Source organism: Oncorhynchus tshawytscha, linkage group LG28, assembly GCF_018296145.1.
Source record: "Oncorhynchus tshawytscha isolate Ot180627B linkage group LG28, Otsh_v2.0, whole genome shotgun sequence".
In the NCBI taxonomy this organism is placed as follows: Eukaryota; Metazoa; Chordata; class Actinopteri; order Salmoniformes; family Salmonidae; genus Oncorhynchus; species Oncorhynchus tshawytscha.
The window spans coordinates 27,694,579-27,715,206 of NC_056456.1; the positions used below are offsets into that span (position 1 = coordinate 27,694,579).

A 20,628-nucleotide genomic window follows, 5' to 3' on the forward strand; every position below is an offset into this window, starting at 1 on the left:
TTTGGTGTTCTGAGTAATTAAAGTATCATGAACACTTACCACGCTACACCTTGGTCTCCTTCAGACGACAAACGTCACAGTTTCAGTAAGCAACCATTTGTTGCCTTCAATTGCATTATCCTACTTCATTCCAATATTTATGTCATTTTAGTGATATTAATTCCCATAGTAATTCGTTATGGATCCATCCAGATGTGGCTAGAAAACAGTGCATGTGGTGGGCTCTGCAAAGAATGGGTGAAGTGACATACCTCGCAAACATCCATTAATACATTTAAAGCCCCTAAACTCAGCAAGAGTCTATTGTCCTGCTAATAGCCAATTGGATGTTGGATGGCTTCTTTTGTATTCCATTTGATTGGAAAGGCTGCTCAACCATTCACACCTGGCCCACGGCATTGTTGTGTACCTACAGTACAGTGCACCTTCACTCCATTCTCCGCCTGACTCTCTACCAATGCCACCAGATAATTATTTCTATTGTTATCTATTCGGTAACATTCCACAAGTACATGTAATAAATAAAACACCTACATTAAATAACTCTTTAAATAAATATGTGAACCCCTTTCTTTTTTTCTTAATCAAATCAAATCAAATTGTATTTGTCACATACACATATTTAGCAGATGTTATTGCAGGTCTAGCAAAATGCTTGTGTTCCTAGTGCCAACAGTGCAGTAATATTTAACAATTCACAACAATACACACAAATCTAAAGTAAAAGAATGGAGTTAAGAAATATATAATATTAGGATGAACAATGTCGGAGTGGCCTTGTCTAGGCACGATTCCAAGACAAAGGAGATGATTGTGATGATGACAGGAAAAGGAGGACCGAGCTCACCCCCATTCTCATCGTGGGGGTACAGTGGTGCAGGTTGAGAGCTTCAAGTTCCTTGGCGTCCACATCACCAACAAACTAACATGGTCCAAGCATACCAAGAGGGCACAACAAAACCTATTCCCCATCAGGAGACTTAAAAGATTTGGCATGGGTCCTCAGATCCTCAAAAGGTTTTACAGCTGCCTGGTATGGCAACTGCTCGGCCTCCGACTGCAAAGCACTTCAGAGGGTAGTGCGTACAGCCCAGTACATAACCGCGGCCAAGCTTCCTGCCATCCAGGACCTCTGTACCAGGCGGTGTCAGGGGAAGGGCCTAAAAATGGTCAAAGACTCCAGCCACCCTAGTCATAGACTGTTCTTCAGTCGAGAAACTTGAAGCTTTTCATCTTCTCTACTGCGGTACCGTCGATGTGGATAGGGGTGTGCTCTCTCTGCTGTTTCCTGAAGTAGCGGAGGCTTTATGGCTTCACCATCAATTTAGCAATTTAGCCCTTGTGTATATTCAGTCAACACATAAATAAAAATATATACATTTCTACATTTATCTAGGCAAGTCAGTTAAAAACAAATTCTTATTTACAATAACGGCCTACACCGTCAAATGCTGGGGCAATTGTGCGTCATCCTATGGGACTCCGAATCACAGTTGGGTGTGATACAGCCTGGATTTGAACCAGACCAGAGAATTAATCAGACCAGATAATCATGTTTCTAATGGTCTGAGTGTGTTAAGGTGACTTTTAGCAAACTCAAGCGAGCTGTCATATGCCTTTAACTGAGAAGTGGCTTCCATCTGGACACTCTGCCATAAAGGCCTGATTGGTGGAGTACTGCAGAGATGGTTGTCCTTTTGGAAGGTTATCCCATCTCCACAGAGGAACTAGATCTCTGTCAGAGTAACCAATCAGGGGGGTCTGAATACTTTCTGAAGGTGCTGTACTAGTAGGGGTTGATGCATTTTTCATTAGTGCAAATCTGGTCTATAATATTGGGTTAGACATGTAAAACGTTTGAGTACTTAAAGCAATATATTGCAACTTTGCATTTTTTTGGCCATTAGGCTACACCTTACAATATAACTCAACTCTGACTGACCAGTAGTCTAAACTGTGGCACAAATTGGGGGATCCCAACAAATTGGGGGATTTTTTTTTTGATCTCCTTAACATACTTTTAAATTAACATACTTTGGTGTGAAAAGTGAAAATCAATCCCAGAACAACAGCAAAGGACCTTGTGAAGATGCTGAAGGAAGCAGGTACAAAGTATCTATATCCACAGAAAAACGAGTCCTATATCGACATAACCTGAAAGTCTGCTCAGCAAGGAAGAAGCCACTGCTCCAAAACCACCATAGAAAAGCCAGACTATGGTTTGCAACTGCACATGGGGACAAATATCGTACTTTATAGAGAAGTGTCCTCTGGTCTGATGAAACAAAAATAGAACTGTTTGGCCATAATGAAAATTGTTATGTTTAGAGGCTTAATGGCTTAAGCCTGATGAATTTACTGTGTTAAATGAGGCCTCACCTCCTGGCTACACTAGTGAACATATCCCCCGTGCATCCCGCAAAGGCGGAGGTGTTGCTAACATTTACGATAGCAAATTTCAATTTACAAAAAACAAAAAGACGTTTTCGTCTTTTGAGCTTCTAGTCATGAAATCTATGCAGCCTACTCAATCCCTTTTTATAGCTACTGTTTACAGGCCTCCTGGGCCATATACAGCGTTCCTCACTGAGTTCCCTGAATTCTTATCGGACCTTGTAGTCATAGCAGATAATATTCTAATCTTTGGTGACTTTAATATTCACATGGAAAAGTCCACAGACCCACTCCAAAAGGCTTTCGGAGCCATCATCGACTCAGTGGGTTTTGTCCAACATGTCTCTGGACCCACTCACTGTCACAGTCATACGCTGGACCTAGTTTTGTCCCATGGAAAAAATGTTGTGGATCTTAATGTTTTTCCTCATAATCCTGGACTATCGGACCACTATTTTATTACGTTTGCAATTGCAACAAATAATCTGCTCAGACCCCAACCAAGGAACATCAAAAGTCGTGCTATAAATTCACAGACAACACAAAGATTCCTTGATGTCCTTCCAGATTCCCTCTGTCTACCCAAGGACGCCAGAGGACAAAAATCAGTTAACCACCTAACTGAGGAACTCAATTTAACCTTGCGCAATACCCTAGATGCAGTTGCACCCCTAAAAACTAAAAACATTTCTCATAAGAAACTAGCTCCCTGGTACACAGAAAATACCCGAGCTCTGAAGCAAGCTTCCAGAAAATTGGAACGGAAATGGCGCCACACCAAACTGGAAGTCTTCCGACTAGCTTGGAAAGACAGTACCGTGCAGTACCGTAGAGCCCTTACTGCTGCTCGATCATCCTATTTTTCTAACTTAATTGAGGAAAATAAGAACAATCCGAAATTCCTTTTTGATACTGTCGCAAAGCTAACTAAAAAGCAGCATTCCCCAAGAGAGGATGACTTTCACTTTAGCAGTGATAAATTCATGAACTTCTTTGAGGAAAAGATTATGATTATTAGAAAGCAAATTACGGACTCCTCTTTAAATCTGCGTATTCCTTCAAAGCTCAGTTGTCCTGAGTCTGCACAACTCTCCCAGGACCTAGGATCAAGAGAGACGCTCAAGTGTTTTAGTACTATATCTCTTGACACAATGATGAAAATAATCATGGCCTCTAAACCTTCAAGCTGCATACTGGACCCTATTCCAACTAAACTACTGAAAGAGCTGCTTCCTGTGCTTGGCCCTCCTATGTTGAACATAATAAACGGCTCTCTATCCACCGGATGTGTACCAAACTCACTAAAAGTGGCAGTAATAAAGCCTCTCTTGAAAAAGCCAAACCTTGACCCAGAAAATATAAAAAACTATAGGCCTATATCGAATCTTCCATTCCTCTCAAAAATTTTAGAAAAGGCTGTTGCGCAGCAACTTACTGCCTTCCTGAAGACAAACAATGTATACGAAATGCTTCAGTCTGGTTTTAGACCCCATCATAGCACTGAGACGGCACTTGTGAAGGTGGTAAATGACATTTTAATGGCATCGGACCGAGGCTCTGCATCTGTCCTCGTGCTCCTAGACCTTAGTGCTGCTTTTGATACCATCGATCACCACATTCTTTTGGAGAGATTGGAAACCCAAATTGGTCTACACGGACAAGTTCTGGCCTGGTTTAGATCTTATCTGTCGGAAAGATATCAGTTTGTCTCTGTGAATGGTTTGTCCTCTGACAAATCAACTGTAAATTTCGGTGTTCCTCAAGGTTCCGTTTTGGGACCACTATTGTTTTCACTATATATTTTACCTCTTGGGGATGTTATTCGAAAACATAATGTTAACTTTCACTGCTATGCGGATGACACACAGCTGTACATTTCAATGAAACATGGTGAAGCCCCAAAATTGCCCTTGCTAGAAGAATGTGTTTCAGACATAAGGAAGTGGATGGCTGCAAACTTTCTACTTTTAAACTCGGACAAAACAGAGATGCTTGTTCTAGGTCCCAAGAAACAAAGAGATCTTCTGTTGAATCTGACAATTAATCTTAATGGTTGTACAGTCGTCTCAAATAAAACTGTGAAGGACCTCGGCGTTACTCTGGACCCTGATCTCTCTTTTGAAGAACATATCAAGACCATTTCAAGGACAGCTTTTTTCCATCTACGTAACATTGCAAAAATCAGAAACTTTCTGTCCAAAAATGATGCAGAAAAATTAATCCATGCTTTTGTCACTTCTAGGTTAGACTACTGCAATGCTCTACTTTCCGGCTACCCGGATAAAGCACTAAATAAACTTCAGTTAGTACTAAATACGGCTGCTCGAATTCTGACTAGAACCAAAAAATTTGATCATATTACTCCAGTGCTAGCCTCTCTACACTGGCTTCCTGTCAAAGCAAGGGCTGATTTCAAGGTTTTACTGCTAACCTACAAAGCATTACATGGGCTTGCTCCTACGTATCTCTCTGATTTGGTCCTGCCGTACATACCTACACGTACGCTACGGTCACAAGACGCAGGCCTCCTAATTGTCCCTAGAATTTCTAAGCAAACAGCTGGAGGCAGGGCTTTCTCCTATAGAGCTCCATTTTTATGGAACGGTCTGCCTACCCATGTCAGAGACGCAAACTCGGTCTCAACCTTTAAGTCCTTACTGAAGACTTATCTCTTCAGTGGGTCATATGATTGAGTGTAGTCTGGCCCAGGAGTGGGAAGGTGAACGGAAAGGCTCTGGAGCAACGAACCGCCCTTGCTGTCTCTGCCTGGCCGGTTCCCCTCTTCCCACTGGGATTCTCTGCCTCTATCCCCATTACAGGGGCTGAGTCACTGGCTTACTGGGGCTCTCTCTTGCCGTCCATGGAAGGGGTGCGTCACCTGAGTGGGTTTATTCACTGATGTGGTCATCCTGTCTGGGATGGCGCCCCCCCTTGGGTTGTGCCATGGCGGAGTTCTTTGTGGGCTATACTCAGCCTTGTCTCAGGATGGTAAGTTGGTGGTTGAAGATATCCCTCTAGTGGTGTGGGGACTGTGCTTTGGCAAAGTGGGTGGGGTTATATCCTTCCTGTTTGGCCCTGTCTGGGGGTGTCCTCGGATGGGGCCACAGTGTCTCCTGACCCCTCCTGTCTCAGCCTCCAGTATTTATGCTGCAGTAGTTAATGTGTCGGGGGGCTAGGGTCAGTTTGTTATATCTGGAGTACCTCTCCTGTCCTATTCGGTGTCCTGTGTGAATCTAAGTGTGCGTTCTCTAATTCTCTCTTTCTCTCTCTCTCTCTTGGAGGACCTGAGCCCTAGGACCATGCCCCAGGACTACCTGACATGATGACTCCTTGCTGTCCCCAGTCCACCTGGCCGTGCTGCTGCTCCAGTTTCAACTGTTCTGCCTTATTATTATACGACCATGCTGGTCATTTATGAACATTTGAACATTTTGGCCATGTTCTGTTATAATCTCCACCCGGCACAGCCAGAAGAGGACTGGCCACCCCACATAGCCTGGTTCCTCTCTAGGTTTTTTCCTAGGTTTTGGCCTTTCTAGGGAGTTTTTCCTAGCCACCGTGCTTCTACACCTGCATTGCTTGCTGTTTGGGGTTTTAGGCTGGGTTTCTGTACAGCACTTTGAGATATCAGCTGATGTACGAAGGGCTATATAAATACATTTGATTTGATTTGATTTGATTAGAGAAAAAAGGGTGAGGCTTGCAAGCTGAAGAACACCATCACAACCGTGAGGCACGGGGCTGGCAGCATCATGTTGTGGGGGTGCTTTGCTGCAGGAGGGACTGGTGCACTTCACAAACTAGATGGCATCATGAGGGATGGAAAATTATGTAGATATATTGAAGCAACATCTCAAGACATCAGTCAGGAAGTTAAAGCCTGGTCGCAAATGGGTCTTCCAAATGGACAATGACCCCAAGAATACTTCCAAAGTTTTGGCAAAATGGCTTAAGGACAACAAAGTCAAGGTATTGGTGTGGCCATCACAAAGCCCTGATCTCAATCCTATAGAACATTTGTGTGCAGAACTGAAAAAAGCGTGTGCGAGCAAGGAGGCCTACAAACCTGACTCAGTTACACCAGCTCTGTCAGGAGGAATTGGCCGAAATTCACCCAACTTATTGTGGGAAGCTTGTGGAAGGCTACTCGAAACGTTTGACCAAAGTTTAAATTGTTTAAGGCAATGCTACCAAATACTAATTGAGAGTATGTAAACTTCTGACCCACTGGGAATGTGATGAAATAAATAAAAGCTGAAATAAATAATTCTCTCTACTATTATTCTGACATTTCACATTCTTAAAATAAAGTGGTGATCCTAACTGACCTAAGACAGGGAATTTTTACAAGGATTAAATGTCAGGAATTGTGAAAAACCAAGTTTAAATGTATTTCCTATGGTGTATGTAAACTTCCGACTTCAACTGTATGTTCTTAATTCATGGCGTGGTTTCTTTTTAGCCAAATGTTGAATAGACATGCAGACAAATTAATGAATGCAGGAAAAGAGGAATAATAGCCTACTGTCTGTAGTCATAAAAACAGTTAGGCTAAATAAATGTGTGTTATTTTGTTGGGTAACGGATCGGCTCTCGGAACTCATTAAGCGGTGGCTTCAATCTTCAATATAATCATTCATTCATCATGTTAAACCAATAGGACTTAGGCCTGCAGTAAATTCAATTAGACTACCAGGTTCATTTTTTTTTAGGTTATAATAATCCATGCCTTTTGGGAATGTTATAAAGTCCAAAACTTATGGGTGGAGTTAGAAATTTGTCTGTCAGAAGTATTACAATGGAAATGAACTTTTAATCCGTCTGTCTGCATATTTCAAGACATGGCATATGAGGGTGCAGTGAGATACCCAATGGGTTGGACTTTCTTGTCAATCATCTTGAAAAAAAAAAATACTGAAAAACTGAAAATCAACCAATGTCAGCCTTTATTTAAATGCTTTTTTATCCAAATGTTGAAAGTGTGTGCGGGCGACGGAGAAAAACAAAATGGTGCAGTTTGAGGCCGTGTGGCGGAGAGTGATGCGGGCGCAGGAAATGGGGGTCTGAGCAGGTGAGTCTGGGCAGGTGTGATGTTGTTGTAATTTGTATATGTATGTTTTGTATTGTCTAAAAAAATCCAATCAAATCTTACAAAAAAATGGTATAAGGAAAAATTACAAGCTTGCACCGTTGGTTAACGTTGGTTACTCATTATGAATAGGATTTCATTTATTCATTTAGTTTACATTCTTCATTGTAACCACAATGCCACAAATAATTGAACACACACACAATATGAGCAGATTAACTTGTCAAAACATTTCTTATTAAACACTGTTGGTACTTATTTATTTTGATCCAAAGCCATGAATGAGTGAGTCTCTCAGCTTAATGCTAACAAATATAGCTTTATGCTGCAAAATATGGGAAACCTTTTTCCCCTCCCTATCCTCGCTGGACTCTCATTCAGTTTCTTCTTCACATCAGCAAAGATGGACCTGTTTCAGAAACTCACTTTATATAGAGGGGCTATCATTGTCACGCCCTGACCTTAGATATCTCTGTTTTTCTATATATTTTGGTTAGGTCAGGGTGTGACTAGGGTGGGTACTCTAGTTTTTGTATGTCTAGGGGGTTTTGTATGTCTATGTTGGCCTGATATGGTTCCCAATCAGAGACAGATGTTTATTGTTGTCTCTGATTGGGGATCATATTTAGGTAGCCATTTTCCTCATTTGTGTTGTGGGATCTTGACTATGTTTAGTTGCCTGTTTCCACGAAGTTGTATAGCTTCACGGTTCGTTTGTTGTTTTTGCGCCTTGGTCCGATCCTTATGACAAACGTGACAATCACTCTTTCACACTGTGGTAAATATAGCCAGTTTGTTATTTAGAATGATTTCTTTCTGTTTTTAGAGGGAGAGAAACCAAAAGCCCACCATGCTTTTTTTTTTTTTTTTTTTTTTTTTGAAGTGTCAAGTGTAATTGTGCCTTTGCATTTACCCAAGTTCTCTCTCAACTCCGGGACCACCCGCCAGCTATTTTTTGAGGTACCACTGTAGGTTAATCTGTCTCCCAGGATCTTAGGACACACACACGCATGCATACACAGACGAGTTCCCAACTCCAATCATACACAGACGAAGATCAGTTCATTAACCGGCCTTAACGAGAGACCTTACAATTGCCTCCCTTTCTGGAAGCTAGCTTTTCTCACCACTACCCACAAACTGACTGCCCTTCCCTGTGCATTCAATTATAATCAAATCACTTTTCCTGTACAAGGAAATATCATACTCATACTGGAGGGATCAATGGTGCCATATAGGTAGGGTGCAGGGTACACACACACCAGGGTTTCCGTTAGCCGGTAATAGCCGGCTTTTGGCCGATAAAACATTTGAAAAGCCAATAAATAAAATAGTTGCAGGCCAGTTTTCCAGGAGAGGAAAAATCCCATTACGAATAATGCATTTTAGCCTATTCATTTATGGAAATACAAACGTATTCACCTCCCTTGGCGTTTTTCCTGTTTTGTTGCATTACAACCTGTAATGTAAATGGATTTTTATTTGGATTTCATGTAATGGACAAAATAGTACAAAATACTTGTTAAAAAAATTCTCAAAATAAATAATGGAAAAGTGGTGCGTGCATATTTATTCACCCCCTTTGCTACGAAGACCCTAAATAAGATCTGTGCAACCAATTACCTTCAGAAGTCACATAATTAGTTAAATAAAGTTCACCTGTGTGCAATCTAAGTGTCACATGATCTGTCACATGATCTCAGTATACATACAACTGTTCTGAAATTCCCCAGAGTCTGCAACACCACCAAGCAAGTGGCACTATGAAGACCAAGGAGCTCTCCAAACAGGTCAGGGACAAAGTTGTGGAGAAGTACAGATCAGGATTGGGTTATAAAAAAATATCCAAAACTTTGAACATCCCATGGAGCACCATTAAATCTATCATTAAAAAATATGGCACCACAACAAACCTGCCAAGAGAGGGCGGCCCACCAAAACCCAAGGACCAGGCAAGGAGGGCATTGATCAGAGAGGCAACAAAGAGACCAAAGATAACCCCGAAAGAGCTGCAAAGCTCCACAGCGGAGATTGGAGTATCTGTCCACTTTAAGCCATACACTCCACAGAGCTGGTGTTTTACGAAAGAGTGGCCAGAAAAAAATAAGCAAACATGTTTGGTGTTTGCCAAAAGGCATGTGGGAGACTTCCCAAACATATGGAAGAAGGTACTCTGGTCAGATGCTGTGGGGATGTTTTTCATCGGCAGGGACTTTAATTCCAGGTTGTAAGGCAACAAAATAGGAAAAATGCCAAGGGGGGTGAATACTTTCACAAGTCACTGTACCCGTCGATGTAAATACATTTGAATGGTCGTGCTTATCGGGTTAATTTACACTTGTACAGTATATTCGTTATGTATCTTATTCATCACACACGTACAGCATGCAGATACAGAGGCTTTGAGTGTAAAATCTGTCTGACAGCGCGAGAGCTGCTGCTACAGCATTTCACACAGCAAACACAGGCAACGGAAGGCAGGCTTCATCAGCACCTCACACAGCAAACACAAGTAACAGATGGCAGGCTTCATCAGCACCTCACACAGCAAACACAAGTAACAGATGGCAGGCTTCATCAGCACCTCACACAGCAAACACAAGTAACAGATGGCAGGCTTCATCAGCACCTCACACAGCAAACACAAGTAACAGATGGCAGGCTTCATCAGCACCTCACACAGCAAACACAAGTAACAGATGGCAGGCTTCATCAGCACCTCACACAGCAAACACAAGTAACAGATGGCAGGCTTCATCAGCACCTCACACAGCAAACACAAGTAACAGATGGCAGGCTTCATCAGCACCTCACACAGCAAACACAAGTAACAGATGGCAGGCTTCATCAGCACCTCACACAGCAAACACAAGTAACAGATGGCAGGCTTCATCAGCACCTCACACAGCAAACACAAGTAACAGATGGCAGGCTTCATCAGCACCTCACACAGCAAACACAAGTAACAGATGGCAGGCTTCATCAGCACCTCACACAGCAAACACAAGTAACAGATGGCAGGCTTCATCAGCACCTCACACAGCAAACACAAGTAACAGATGGCAGGCTTCATCAGCACCTCACACAGCAAACACAAGTAACAGATGGCAGGCTTCATCAGCACCTCACACAGCAAACACAAGTAACAGATGGCAGGCTTCATCAGCACCTCACACAGCAAACACAAGTAACAGAAGGCAGGCTTCATCAGCACCTCACACAGCAAACACAAGTAACAGAAGGCAGGCTTCATCAGCACCTCACACAGCAAACACAAGTAACAGATGGCAGGCTTCATCAGCACCTCACACAGCATCAGCAAAACAGAAGGCAGGCTTCATCTCAGCACCTCACACAGCAAGCAACAGAAGGCAGGCCTCATCAGCATCTCAAACACAGGCAACGGAAGGCAGGCCTCATCAGCATCTCAAACACAGGTAACGGAAGGCAGGCCTCATCAGCATCTCAAACACAGGTAACAGAAGGCAGGCCTCATCAGCATCTCAAACAGCAAACACAGGCAACGGAAGGCAGGCCTCATCAGCATCTCAAACACAGGCAACGGAAGGCAGGCCTCATCAGCATCTCAAACACAGGCAACGGAAGGCAGGCCTCATCAGCATCTCAAACACAGGCAACGGAAGGCAGGCCTCATCAGCATCTCAAACACAGGTAACGGAAGGCAGGCCTCATCAGCATCTCAAACACAGGTAACGGAAGGCAGGCCTCATCAGCATCTCAAACACAGGCAACGGAAGGCAGGCCTCATCAGTGCTGGAGTCAGTATGCATTTTGAAAACATAAACTTAATTGTTTGAAACCTGAACGTTTTATTACATATTATGAGCTATGTCTCCCGAGTGGCACAGCAGTCTAAGGCACTGCATCTCAATGCTAGAGGTGTCATTATAGGCCCTGGTTCGATCCTGGGCTGTATCACAACCGGCCGTGATCAGGAGTCCCATAGGGCGGTGCACAACTGGCCCAGCGTCGTCCGGGTTAGGGGAGGGTTTGGCCGGGGTAGGCCGTCATTGTAAAATAAGAATTTGTTCTTAACTGACTTGCCTAGTTAACTAAAGGTTCAATAAAAATGTCTTACCTTGCTTCAAAGTAGCTTAGCCAACTTCAGTCTGTGGAGGCAATTATTTTTTATCAACTTTCTTTCATTGTCCAGTAGGCAAAGGCACAATCCTAGTCATTTAGAAACCCATGGTAGTTGTTGCATATTAGATCTCCCCTCTTTATACATTTCTAAAGGATATTTTCATCTCTGTCACATGAAACTGCTTGCTTGTGCTGTGCGCTTTTGACAATGGTTTATGGAACGTTATGGAACGTTCATTTGTGGTAGCCTACTGCCTTGGCACATTGCTGAGCTTATAATGTGAAATAATAATAGATAATCAACATTTTAGGCTAAAGATTCTTTTGAACTTTTTTATGTGACACAGACCTACTGGTTGTATGAACTTGGGATCTATCATCCCACACCTATCCCTGAGTCTGTTTGGAATAGGCTATTTCTTTCTCGGCAAGCCGACCAATAGAATAGGTCAACTTTTCTACTATGGGGGATAGTAGGTTAACATAGGATAGTCATTTTGTTGTTTGTTAGTCATCTTGTTGGCTGAGGAAAAGCAAATGTGGACAGTTATTCTAACAAGTTGAAAGAACTCAGTTTGAAGGACAGCACATCTTTGCATCCTTGACTTGTATGTTCTATTAATATGAACTATCATCATCTAAATGTGATTGTGTCATTCTGAGCACCCTGGGTAGACAACCTGATCAGGTTACGCACCCAATGCATACGGATCCGGTAAAGTTTTCAAATGTCCGGTAAATGGAAATGCTGCCAGTCAAATGTCCGGTAAATGGAAATGCTGCCAGTCAAATGTCCGGTCCCACATTTTCCTAATGGAAACACTGACACACGCACATACACACACACACACACATAAATAACTTGAATAAACAGACTAATCAATCAACACCTGAAAATGTCATGCCAATACACTTCCGCTCATGATCATTTCACCTGTGTGTTAGATGTATCCATGGTGATGGAGTGTGTCAACAACACACACACTCCTCAACTCAACTCATTGGTTGACATGAGCTGCGTCCCAAATGGCACCCTTTTCTCTATATAGTGCACTACTTTTGTCCAGGGCCTTGGTCAGAGGTAGTGCATAATATAGGGAATAGGGTACCATTTGCAACACAGCTATGGAATTTAGCTGAGTGTCCAGTCCCCATGCCCCTGGCCACTGATACAGGGTCAGCTATGTTGCATCAACTGCATGGATAAGGTTAGGGTCTGGGCTAGGGTAATCTGATCACTCACACTCAATCATCATAGACACAGTCAGTCACACACGCGCGCACACACACACACACACTTTTGCATACTCAAACATACAAAATCATGCATATTTAAACACACACGCACATACACACACACACACACAGTCTTGCCAACCCTACCAGAGTTGATGTAGAGTAAACAAGTGGTTAGTGTGTCTGGACTGGACAGTAATCACTGATGGACTCACAGTGGATTCCCTCCTCTGTCTGGAATGGTGGCTGAAACTCCTTGACCCTCCTGAAACCAGTGTACACTCTTACATAGATACATACGTAGGCCTGTTCTATGATTGTCTGGTCCATCTGCTCCAGCCTGCCTCAGCCAATGAAAGGCTTGAGATTAGCCCAGATCTGATTGGCTGGAGCACTCTGACAAGTCAGGCTGGTCCTCTGTCTACCAAAGCCCCTTCTGGTCTAATCTGGTCTGGCTCAGACTCAGACTAGACTGGAGCGAAACCCCGTTCCCTTTAGTCCCAACACTCATGATCAATTAGGCTTTTACGTAGGAATGCTGACAACTCCTGACCCCCCTGGTCTTAGTGTGACCTTTCTCTGTGTGTGTAAGTATCTGACCCCTAGCCTCCTAAACATTGATCCCTAGTTAGTGTGACCCATCTCTGTGAAATGTATTTGAGCTGTCTGTCTGACGTTATAGGTGAAGATGATGTCAGAAGGGAGAATAACATCAGTGATGTTCAACCTAGTCAGTGGAGCCAAGCAGTGTGTTTACTAGTCATACACAGAGAAAGAACTTCACTAAGATAAGTCGGCCTGATCAGCCCGCCTCCTCTGACCAGAACATTCAGACTGCCCTGGCCCAGCAGAGAGAGGTTTAACCACAGAGTTTCTAAACCTAGAGGCCCAACTTCGCCATACTTTCCGAAAACGCTTGACGAAGCGGATTCGACAGACCAGACCGGGGTTTGGGAAGTGAAAAATTCTTCCTTAGTTGTTCATTTTCGCGATTTCTAAAAGGACAACCTAGATTCAAGCCAATGTGACATGAACAATGAGTCAAGGGAGAATGAGAAAGAGTGAGGGAGAGAGAGAGAAAGTGTGAGCGACAAAGAGGGAGAGAGAGTGAGTGAGAGAGAGTGAGTGAGAGAGGCAGGGAGAGAGAGAGTACAAGCGAGCGACAAAGAGAGGAAGGGAGAGAGACTGCGAGAATAAGACAGACACAGAGCGGCATCCAAAAGCCAGCTCCCTCAGTGATTAGCCTGGTCCTGGCTACAGTACAGTACCAAGAGAAGGACATGAGAGTGAGAAGAAGACAGGGAACATAAACAAAGGCCACACCCTGGAGGCCTGGAGGAGTGAGGTGATCAAATAAACACTCCAGCAGAGTAGGATACCCCACTGAGGCTGAGGCAGGCAGGCTGGGGAGATGCTCTGGCACTGAGGGAGTGGTGGGTGTGTGTGTGTGTGTGTGTGTGTGTGTGTGGGTGTGTGTGTGGGGTGCGGGGGGGGGGGGAAACCTTCCAGATGAGATGATGAGAGTGGGGAACAACTCTAAATGCACAACATACCATCTCAGAAACAGAGAGGTGAGGTGAGACATTATTATTAGTGTTGTAATCTATTCTGATACAGGAGGGTCATAGGTACACAACACACAAGTCTCTTCAATCAGTCTGAAACACACACACACACACCACCCATTGGGCACACTGGTTGAATCAACATTGTTTCCACATAATTTCCAGAAAATGATGTTGAACCAATGTGGAATAGACATTGAATTGACGTCTGTGCCCAGTGGGCACTTAGAAAGGGACCAATCTCACCACCCCAAGCATGTCTCCGCTCCACCGTTATGACATAAGTGACTTCATCTGATATTTAAACACCTCGCTAACAGTCGCTCCCCTACTTGACTTTCTCCACAGCAACGCACATCAAATCTCCACACAGCATGCCAACGGGACTAGTTGTCCTTAGATGTCCCTGAGAACCAAGTCAACTGACATCACCCCCTTCATCATCATGGCTTCTTCAGTTGTTCCACCGTTGATTAAGTCTATTTCTGTGGAGACATGAGCAGTTGAGCACCTGACCTAACTTCAGAAGGCTCCAGACATGAGGTAAGCAGGAAGTTATGTTCATAATGACAAATTAATCCATCCACTAGCTAGATCAGTGGTTCCCAAACTTTTTATAGTCCCGTACCCCTTCAGACATTCAACCTCCAGCTGCATACCCCCTCTAGCACCAGGGTCAGCACACTCTCAACTGTTGTTTTTAGCCATCATTGCAAGCCTGCCACACACACACTATACGATTAAAAAAATCACAGAACCGTGCTTCTTCATCTGCATTGCTTGTTGTTTGGGGTTTTAGGCTGTGTTTCTGTACAGCACTTTGTGACATCGGCTGATGTAAGAAGGGCTTTATGAATACATTTGATTGATTGATTGATTGATTGATTTATTTATTAAACATAAGATTGAGTGTGAATTTTTGTCACAACCCGGCTCGTGGGAAGTGACAAAGAGCTCTTATAGGACCAGGGCACAAATTATAATATAATCAATAATTTTGCTCTTTATTTAATCATCTTACATATAAAACCTTATTTGTTCATTGAAAATGTTGAATAACTCACCACAGGTTAATGAGAAGGGTGTGCTTGAAAGGATGCACATAACTGCAATGTAGGATTGTTTTGGAGTCTGTCTTAAATCATTTTCCACACACAGACTGTGCCTGTATTTAGTTTTCATGCGAGTGAGGGCCGAGAATCCACTCTCACATAGGTATGTGGTTGCAAAGGGCATCAGTGTCTTAACAGCACGATTTGCCAAGGCAGGATACTCTGAGCACAGCCCAATCCAGAAATCTGGCAGTGGCTTCTGATTAAATTAAATTTTCACAGAACCGCTAGTTGCAATTTCGATGTTGTTCTCTTGTTCAAACAAGAATAGACTGACGAGTTTCAGAAGAAAGTACTTTGTTTCTGCCCATTTTGAGCCTGTAATCGAACCCACAAATGTTGATGCTCCAGATACTCAACTAGGCTAAAAGAAGACCAGTTTTATTGCTTCTTTAATCGGAACAACTGTTTTCAGCTGTCCTAACATAATTGCAAAAGGGTTTTCTAATGATCAATTAGCCTTTTAAAATGATAAACTTGGATTAGCTAACACAATGTGCCATTGGAACACAGGAGTGATGGATGCTTAGAATGGGCCTCTTTACGCCTATATAGATATTCCATGAAAATCAGCCGTTTCCAGCGGCAACAGTCATTTACAACATTAACAATGTCTACACTGTATTTTCTGATCAATTTGAGGCTATTTTAATGGACCATTTTGTTTGCTTTTCTTTCAAAAATAAGGACATTTCTAAGTGACCCCAAACTTTTGAACGATAGTGTATGTTTCGGGGGGCTAGGGTCAGTCTGTTATATCTGGAGTAATTATCCTGTCTTAACCAGTGTCCTGTGTGAATTTAAGTATGCTCCCTCTAATTCTCTCTCTTTTTCTCTCTTTCTCTCTCTCTTTCTCTCTCTCTCTCAGAGGACCTGAGCCCTAGGACCATGCCTCAGGACTACCTGGCCTGATGACCACCTGGTCATGCTGCTGTTCCAGTTTAACTGTTCTGCCTGCGGCTATGGAACCCTGACCTGTTCACTAGACGTGCTACCTTGTCCCGGACCTGCTGTTTTGGACTCTCTTTCTACCGCACCTGCTGTCTCTAACTCTGAATGATCGGCTATGAAAAGCCAACTGACATTTACTCCTGAGGTTCTGACCTGTTGCACCCTCTACAACCACTGTGATTATTATTATCTGACCCTGCTGGTCATCTATAAACGTTTGAACATCTTGGCCATGTTCTGTTATAATCTCCACCCGGCACAGCCAGAAGAGGACTGGCCACCCCTCAGAGCCTGGTTCCTCTCTAGGTTTCTTCCTAAGTTCGGGCCTTTCTAGGGAGTTTTTCCTAGCCACCGTGCTTCTACATCTGCATTGCTTGCTGTTTGGGGTTATAGGCTGGGTTTCTGTACAGCACTTTGTGACATCGGCTGATGTAAGAAGGGCTTTATAAATAAATTGGATTGATTGATTGATTATTAGTGCAGAAAATACACAAAAGTTCAGGGGCCTTGCTTTAATAAAGTTAACCATTTTCACTGTAGTGTCCAAAATGTCTTTCAAGCTGTCAGGCATTCCATTGGCAGCAAGAGCCTCTCGGTGGATGCTGCAGTGTACCCAAGTGGCGTCGGGAGTTACCACTCCACTATGTTTCCCTGTCATAGATTTTGCGGCATCAGTACAGATACCAACATGAGCAGCAGCTACATTTGGCTTCATACGGACCGTTAGTGGAATTCCTGCGAGAGAGTAACAGTTAATGTAATTGGATGTTAATTATTTGACTAGGCTACCTGTATTTGACATTGTGTTGTTATTTCGCTGAACACTAGATGGTTTCATTTTAATTTTGGCAGTGAAACGAGGCGACTCAGGCGAGAAAAAAACCTCACCCAAATATAAATGGACTGTTAGAAAATGTGAAGGACAAAAATGTTATAAAAAAATAAAACTATAAAACTGACAAACTATTCATATCCATGGCTGGAATTGAGGAGAAATACATTATATATCATGAATGCACATTTCCATACTGCAGTCCAACAACCATTTGTATCCAAACAACAATCATAAAACAAAACTGTCCAGCAAAATGCCTATGCACACAGTACATTGTCGTATAAAACAAATTGCATGGCTCACAAATTCCTTCAACAGCAAAAACATTCAGAACCTCTCACCAGCAGACTCTGTGGGATAGCGTTGGAGGTTGGGAGAAAAAAATCTGTCCGCTTAGAAAATGTGGGAATTTTAAATGACATTGCAATTACCGGTCACCCTGATCGGGGGAAGACAAGGCAGGGGGAGCTGGGCCGGTGCCTGGCCTCCCTTGGCCCAGTAAAAGCCCCTCTGGCAACCGAACCAGCCGGAGCTGGACCATTCAGATCTGCCAACCATCCATCTACTGCTGCCCTCAGATAGAAAGAGCCAAGCAGGCAGAAAGTGGCACAGAGGACAGACTTCTGCCCATAAACTATAGCAGGCAAGAGGCTCCGAGTTGGGCCTGTGTGCAGTGCAGTCTATACCCTCGCAAGTCTTCATGCTCCATCTGCCTCTCCACAATACAGCTAACTGCCAACAATACATACCCCCCACCCATTCCAGAGCTACTCTCCACACTCCATACTCACTCCACAACCCAGCTACTGCCAGCCCTCCCTACCTACCCTCCCTAGTCTACCCTCTCCACAACACAGCTACTGCCAAAACCACTGAGGGGAACAGAAGATAGCTGTGCCCTCGTGACCAATAAAAAGCTATCAGAGGAAGAGTCCTGAACTAGAGATAGAGCCAGAGGATTGGAATAAAAACAAGTTGAATTCCTATACTTTTTTTCCTTCCAAATAACTAGCAAAACAAATAAAAGTGTTTGGTTTTCCACTGTTTTAGTTGGTGGTAAATAAGGACAAGTTCAACTGTATGTCAGCAAAGATCTACGTTCACAGGCCTCACTCAAGTACTATGTACTCAAGTACTAAGTGGCATCCTCTCGTATGTTCCATTCCCTTTCTTGTGGATCAGGATATTGAAGTTTTTGCCAAATTGGCCCAAAAGTACCAGTTTTCCAAAAAAAAAGAGTTCCTTTATCTCCATGTTTTTGGTTAATATCCCTCACCTGTCCTACTATCACTACTCACTACAAGCCCTTCCCATCCCATCGCACCTCTCCCCTGGCCCTCTTCTTACCCTGGAAGGCGGTAGCGTGGCCGGAGATGAGGTACTTCAGCTCGAAGCTGTAGGAGCGGACATTCTGGAGGGTCTCTCGTCTCACCGCCACCTGGTAGCTCTCCTCCATCTTGCGGGTGCAGCAGGACGGGCCCTGGTGCTTACACACCAACAGCTCCACATCTGATGGGACAGAGGGAGAGGGAGACAGAACAGGATTAGGCGTATATTTGATTCATTTATTTATTTTATTTCAGTGTCATACACCAATTGGTGTCCAGCCTTTATGGGCTTATAAGAAACCATTTCTTTAAGTATGTGTAGACAAAACACAAATATATATATGTACGTTGGAGGTATATATACAGTGCCTTCGAAAAGTATTCAGACCCCTTGACTTTTCCCACATTTTGTTACGTTACACCCTTATTCTAAAATGTATTAAATTACATTTTTCCCTCATCAATCTACACACAATACCGCATAATGACAAAAAAAAACTGTTTTTTAGAAGTTGTTGCTATTTTATGTTTTAGAAAAAATAAATTGCTATGAGACTTGAAATTGAGCTCAGGTGCATCCTGTTTCCATTGATCATCCTTGAGATGTTTCTACAACTTGATTGGAGTCCACCTGAGGTAAATTCAATTGATTGGACATGATTTGGAAAGGCACACACCTGTTTATATAAGGTCCCACAGTTCACAGCACAGGTCAGAGCAAAAACCAAGACATGAGGTCAAAGGAATTGTCCGTAGAGCTCCGAGACAGGATTGTGTCGAGGCACAGATCTGGGGAAGGGTACCAAAACATTTCTGCAGCATTGAAGGTCCCCAAGAACACAGTTGTCTCCATCATTCTTAAATGGATGAAGTTTGGAACAACCATGACTCCCTAGAGCTGGCCGCCCGGCTAAACTGAGTAATCGGGGGAGAAGGGCCTTGGTCAGGGAGGTGACAAAGAACCCGATGGTCAATCTGACAGAGTTCCTCTGTGGAGATGGGAGAACCTTCCAGAAGGACAACCATCTCTGCAGTACTCCATCAATCAGGCCTTTATGGTAGAGTGGCCAGATGGAAGCCACTCCTCAGTAAAAGGCACATGACAGCCCGCTTTGAGTTTTCCAAAAGGCACCTAAACACTTTCAGACCATGACAAACAACATTCTCTGGTCTGACCAAGATTGAACTCTTTGGCCTGAATGCCAAGCGTCACGTCTGGAGGAAACCTGGCTACATCCTGACGGTGAAGCATGGTGGTGGCAGCATCATGTTGTGGGGATGTCTTTCAGCAGCAGGGACTGGGAGACTAGTCAGGATCGAGGGAAAGACGAACGGAGCAAAGTACAGAGAGATCCTTGATGAAAACCTGCTCCAGAGAGCTCAGGACCTCAGACTGGGGCAAAGGTTCCCCTTCCAACAGGACAACGACCCTAAGCACACAGCCAAGTCTATACAGGTGTGGCTTCGGGACATATCTTTGAATGTCCTTAAGTGGCCCAGCCAGAGCCCGGACTTGAATCCGATCTAACATCTCTGGTGAGACCTGGAAATAGCTGTGCAGCAACGCTCCCAAACCAACCTGACAAAGCTTAAGAGGATCTGCAGAGAAGAATGGGAGAAACTCCCCAAATACAGGTGTGCCAAGCTTGTAGCGTTATACCCAAGAAGACTCAAGGCTGTAATCACTGCCAAAGGTGCTTCAACAAAGTACTGAGTAAAGGGTCTGAATACTTATGTAAATGTGATATTTCTAAAAACCTGTTTTCGCTTTGTCATTATGGGGTATTGTGTGTAGGTTGATGAGGGGAAAAAACAATGTAATCAATTTTAGAATAAAGCCATAACCAAAATGTGGAAAAAGTCAAGGTGTCTGAATACTTTCCCGAAGGCACTGTATCTATTTTACAGTTTAGAAAGGAATGCACTTTATGTATCTAGTTCCCCCATTTGAAGGTGTCATAAGTATAAGGACAAATTAATTTATAGTGTGTTACATTTAAGAAAAAGTTAAGTA

At 43.4% G+C, this 20,628-nt stretch overlaps 1 protein-coding gene across 1 annotated transcript in view; it reads right to left on the minus strand.

Moving 5' to 3' along the window:
* LOC112226364 (glypican-5) overlaps nt 1–20,628 on the minus strand; it is a 76,180-nt gene that overhangs the window by 36,318 nt on the left and 19,234 nt on the right. The window contains 1 exon segment of the mRNA XM_042308304.1: nt 18,634–18,795. Coding sequence (XP_042164238.1) covers nt 18,634–18,795 — 162 coding nt within the window.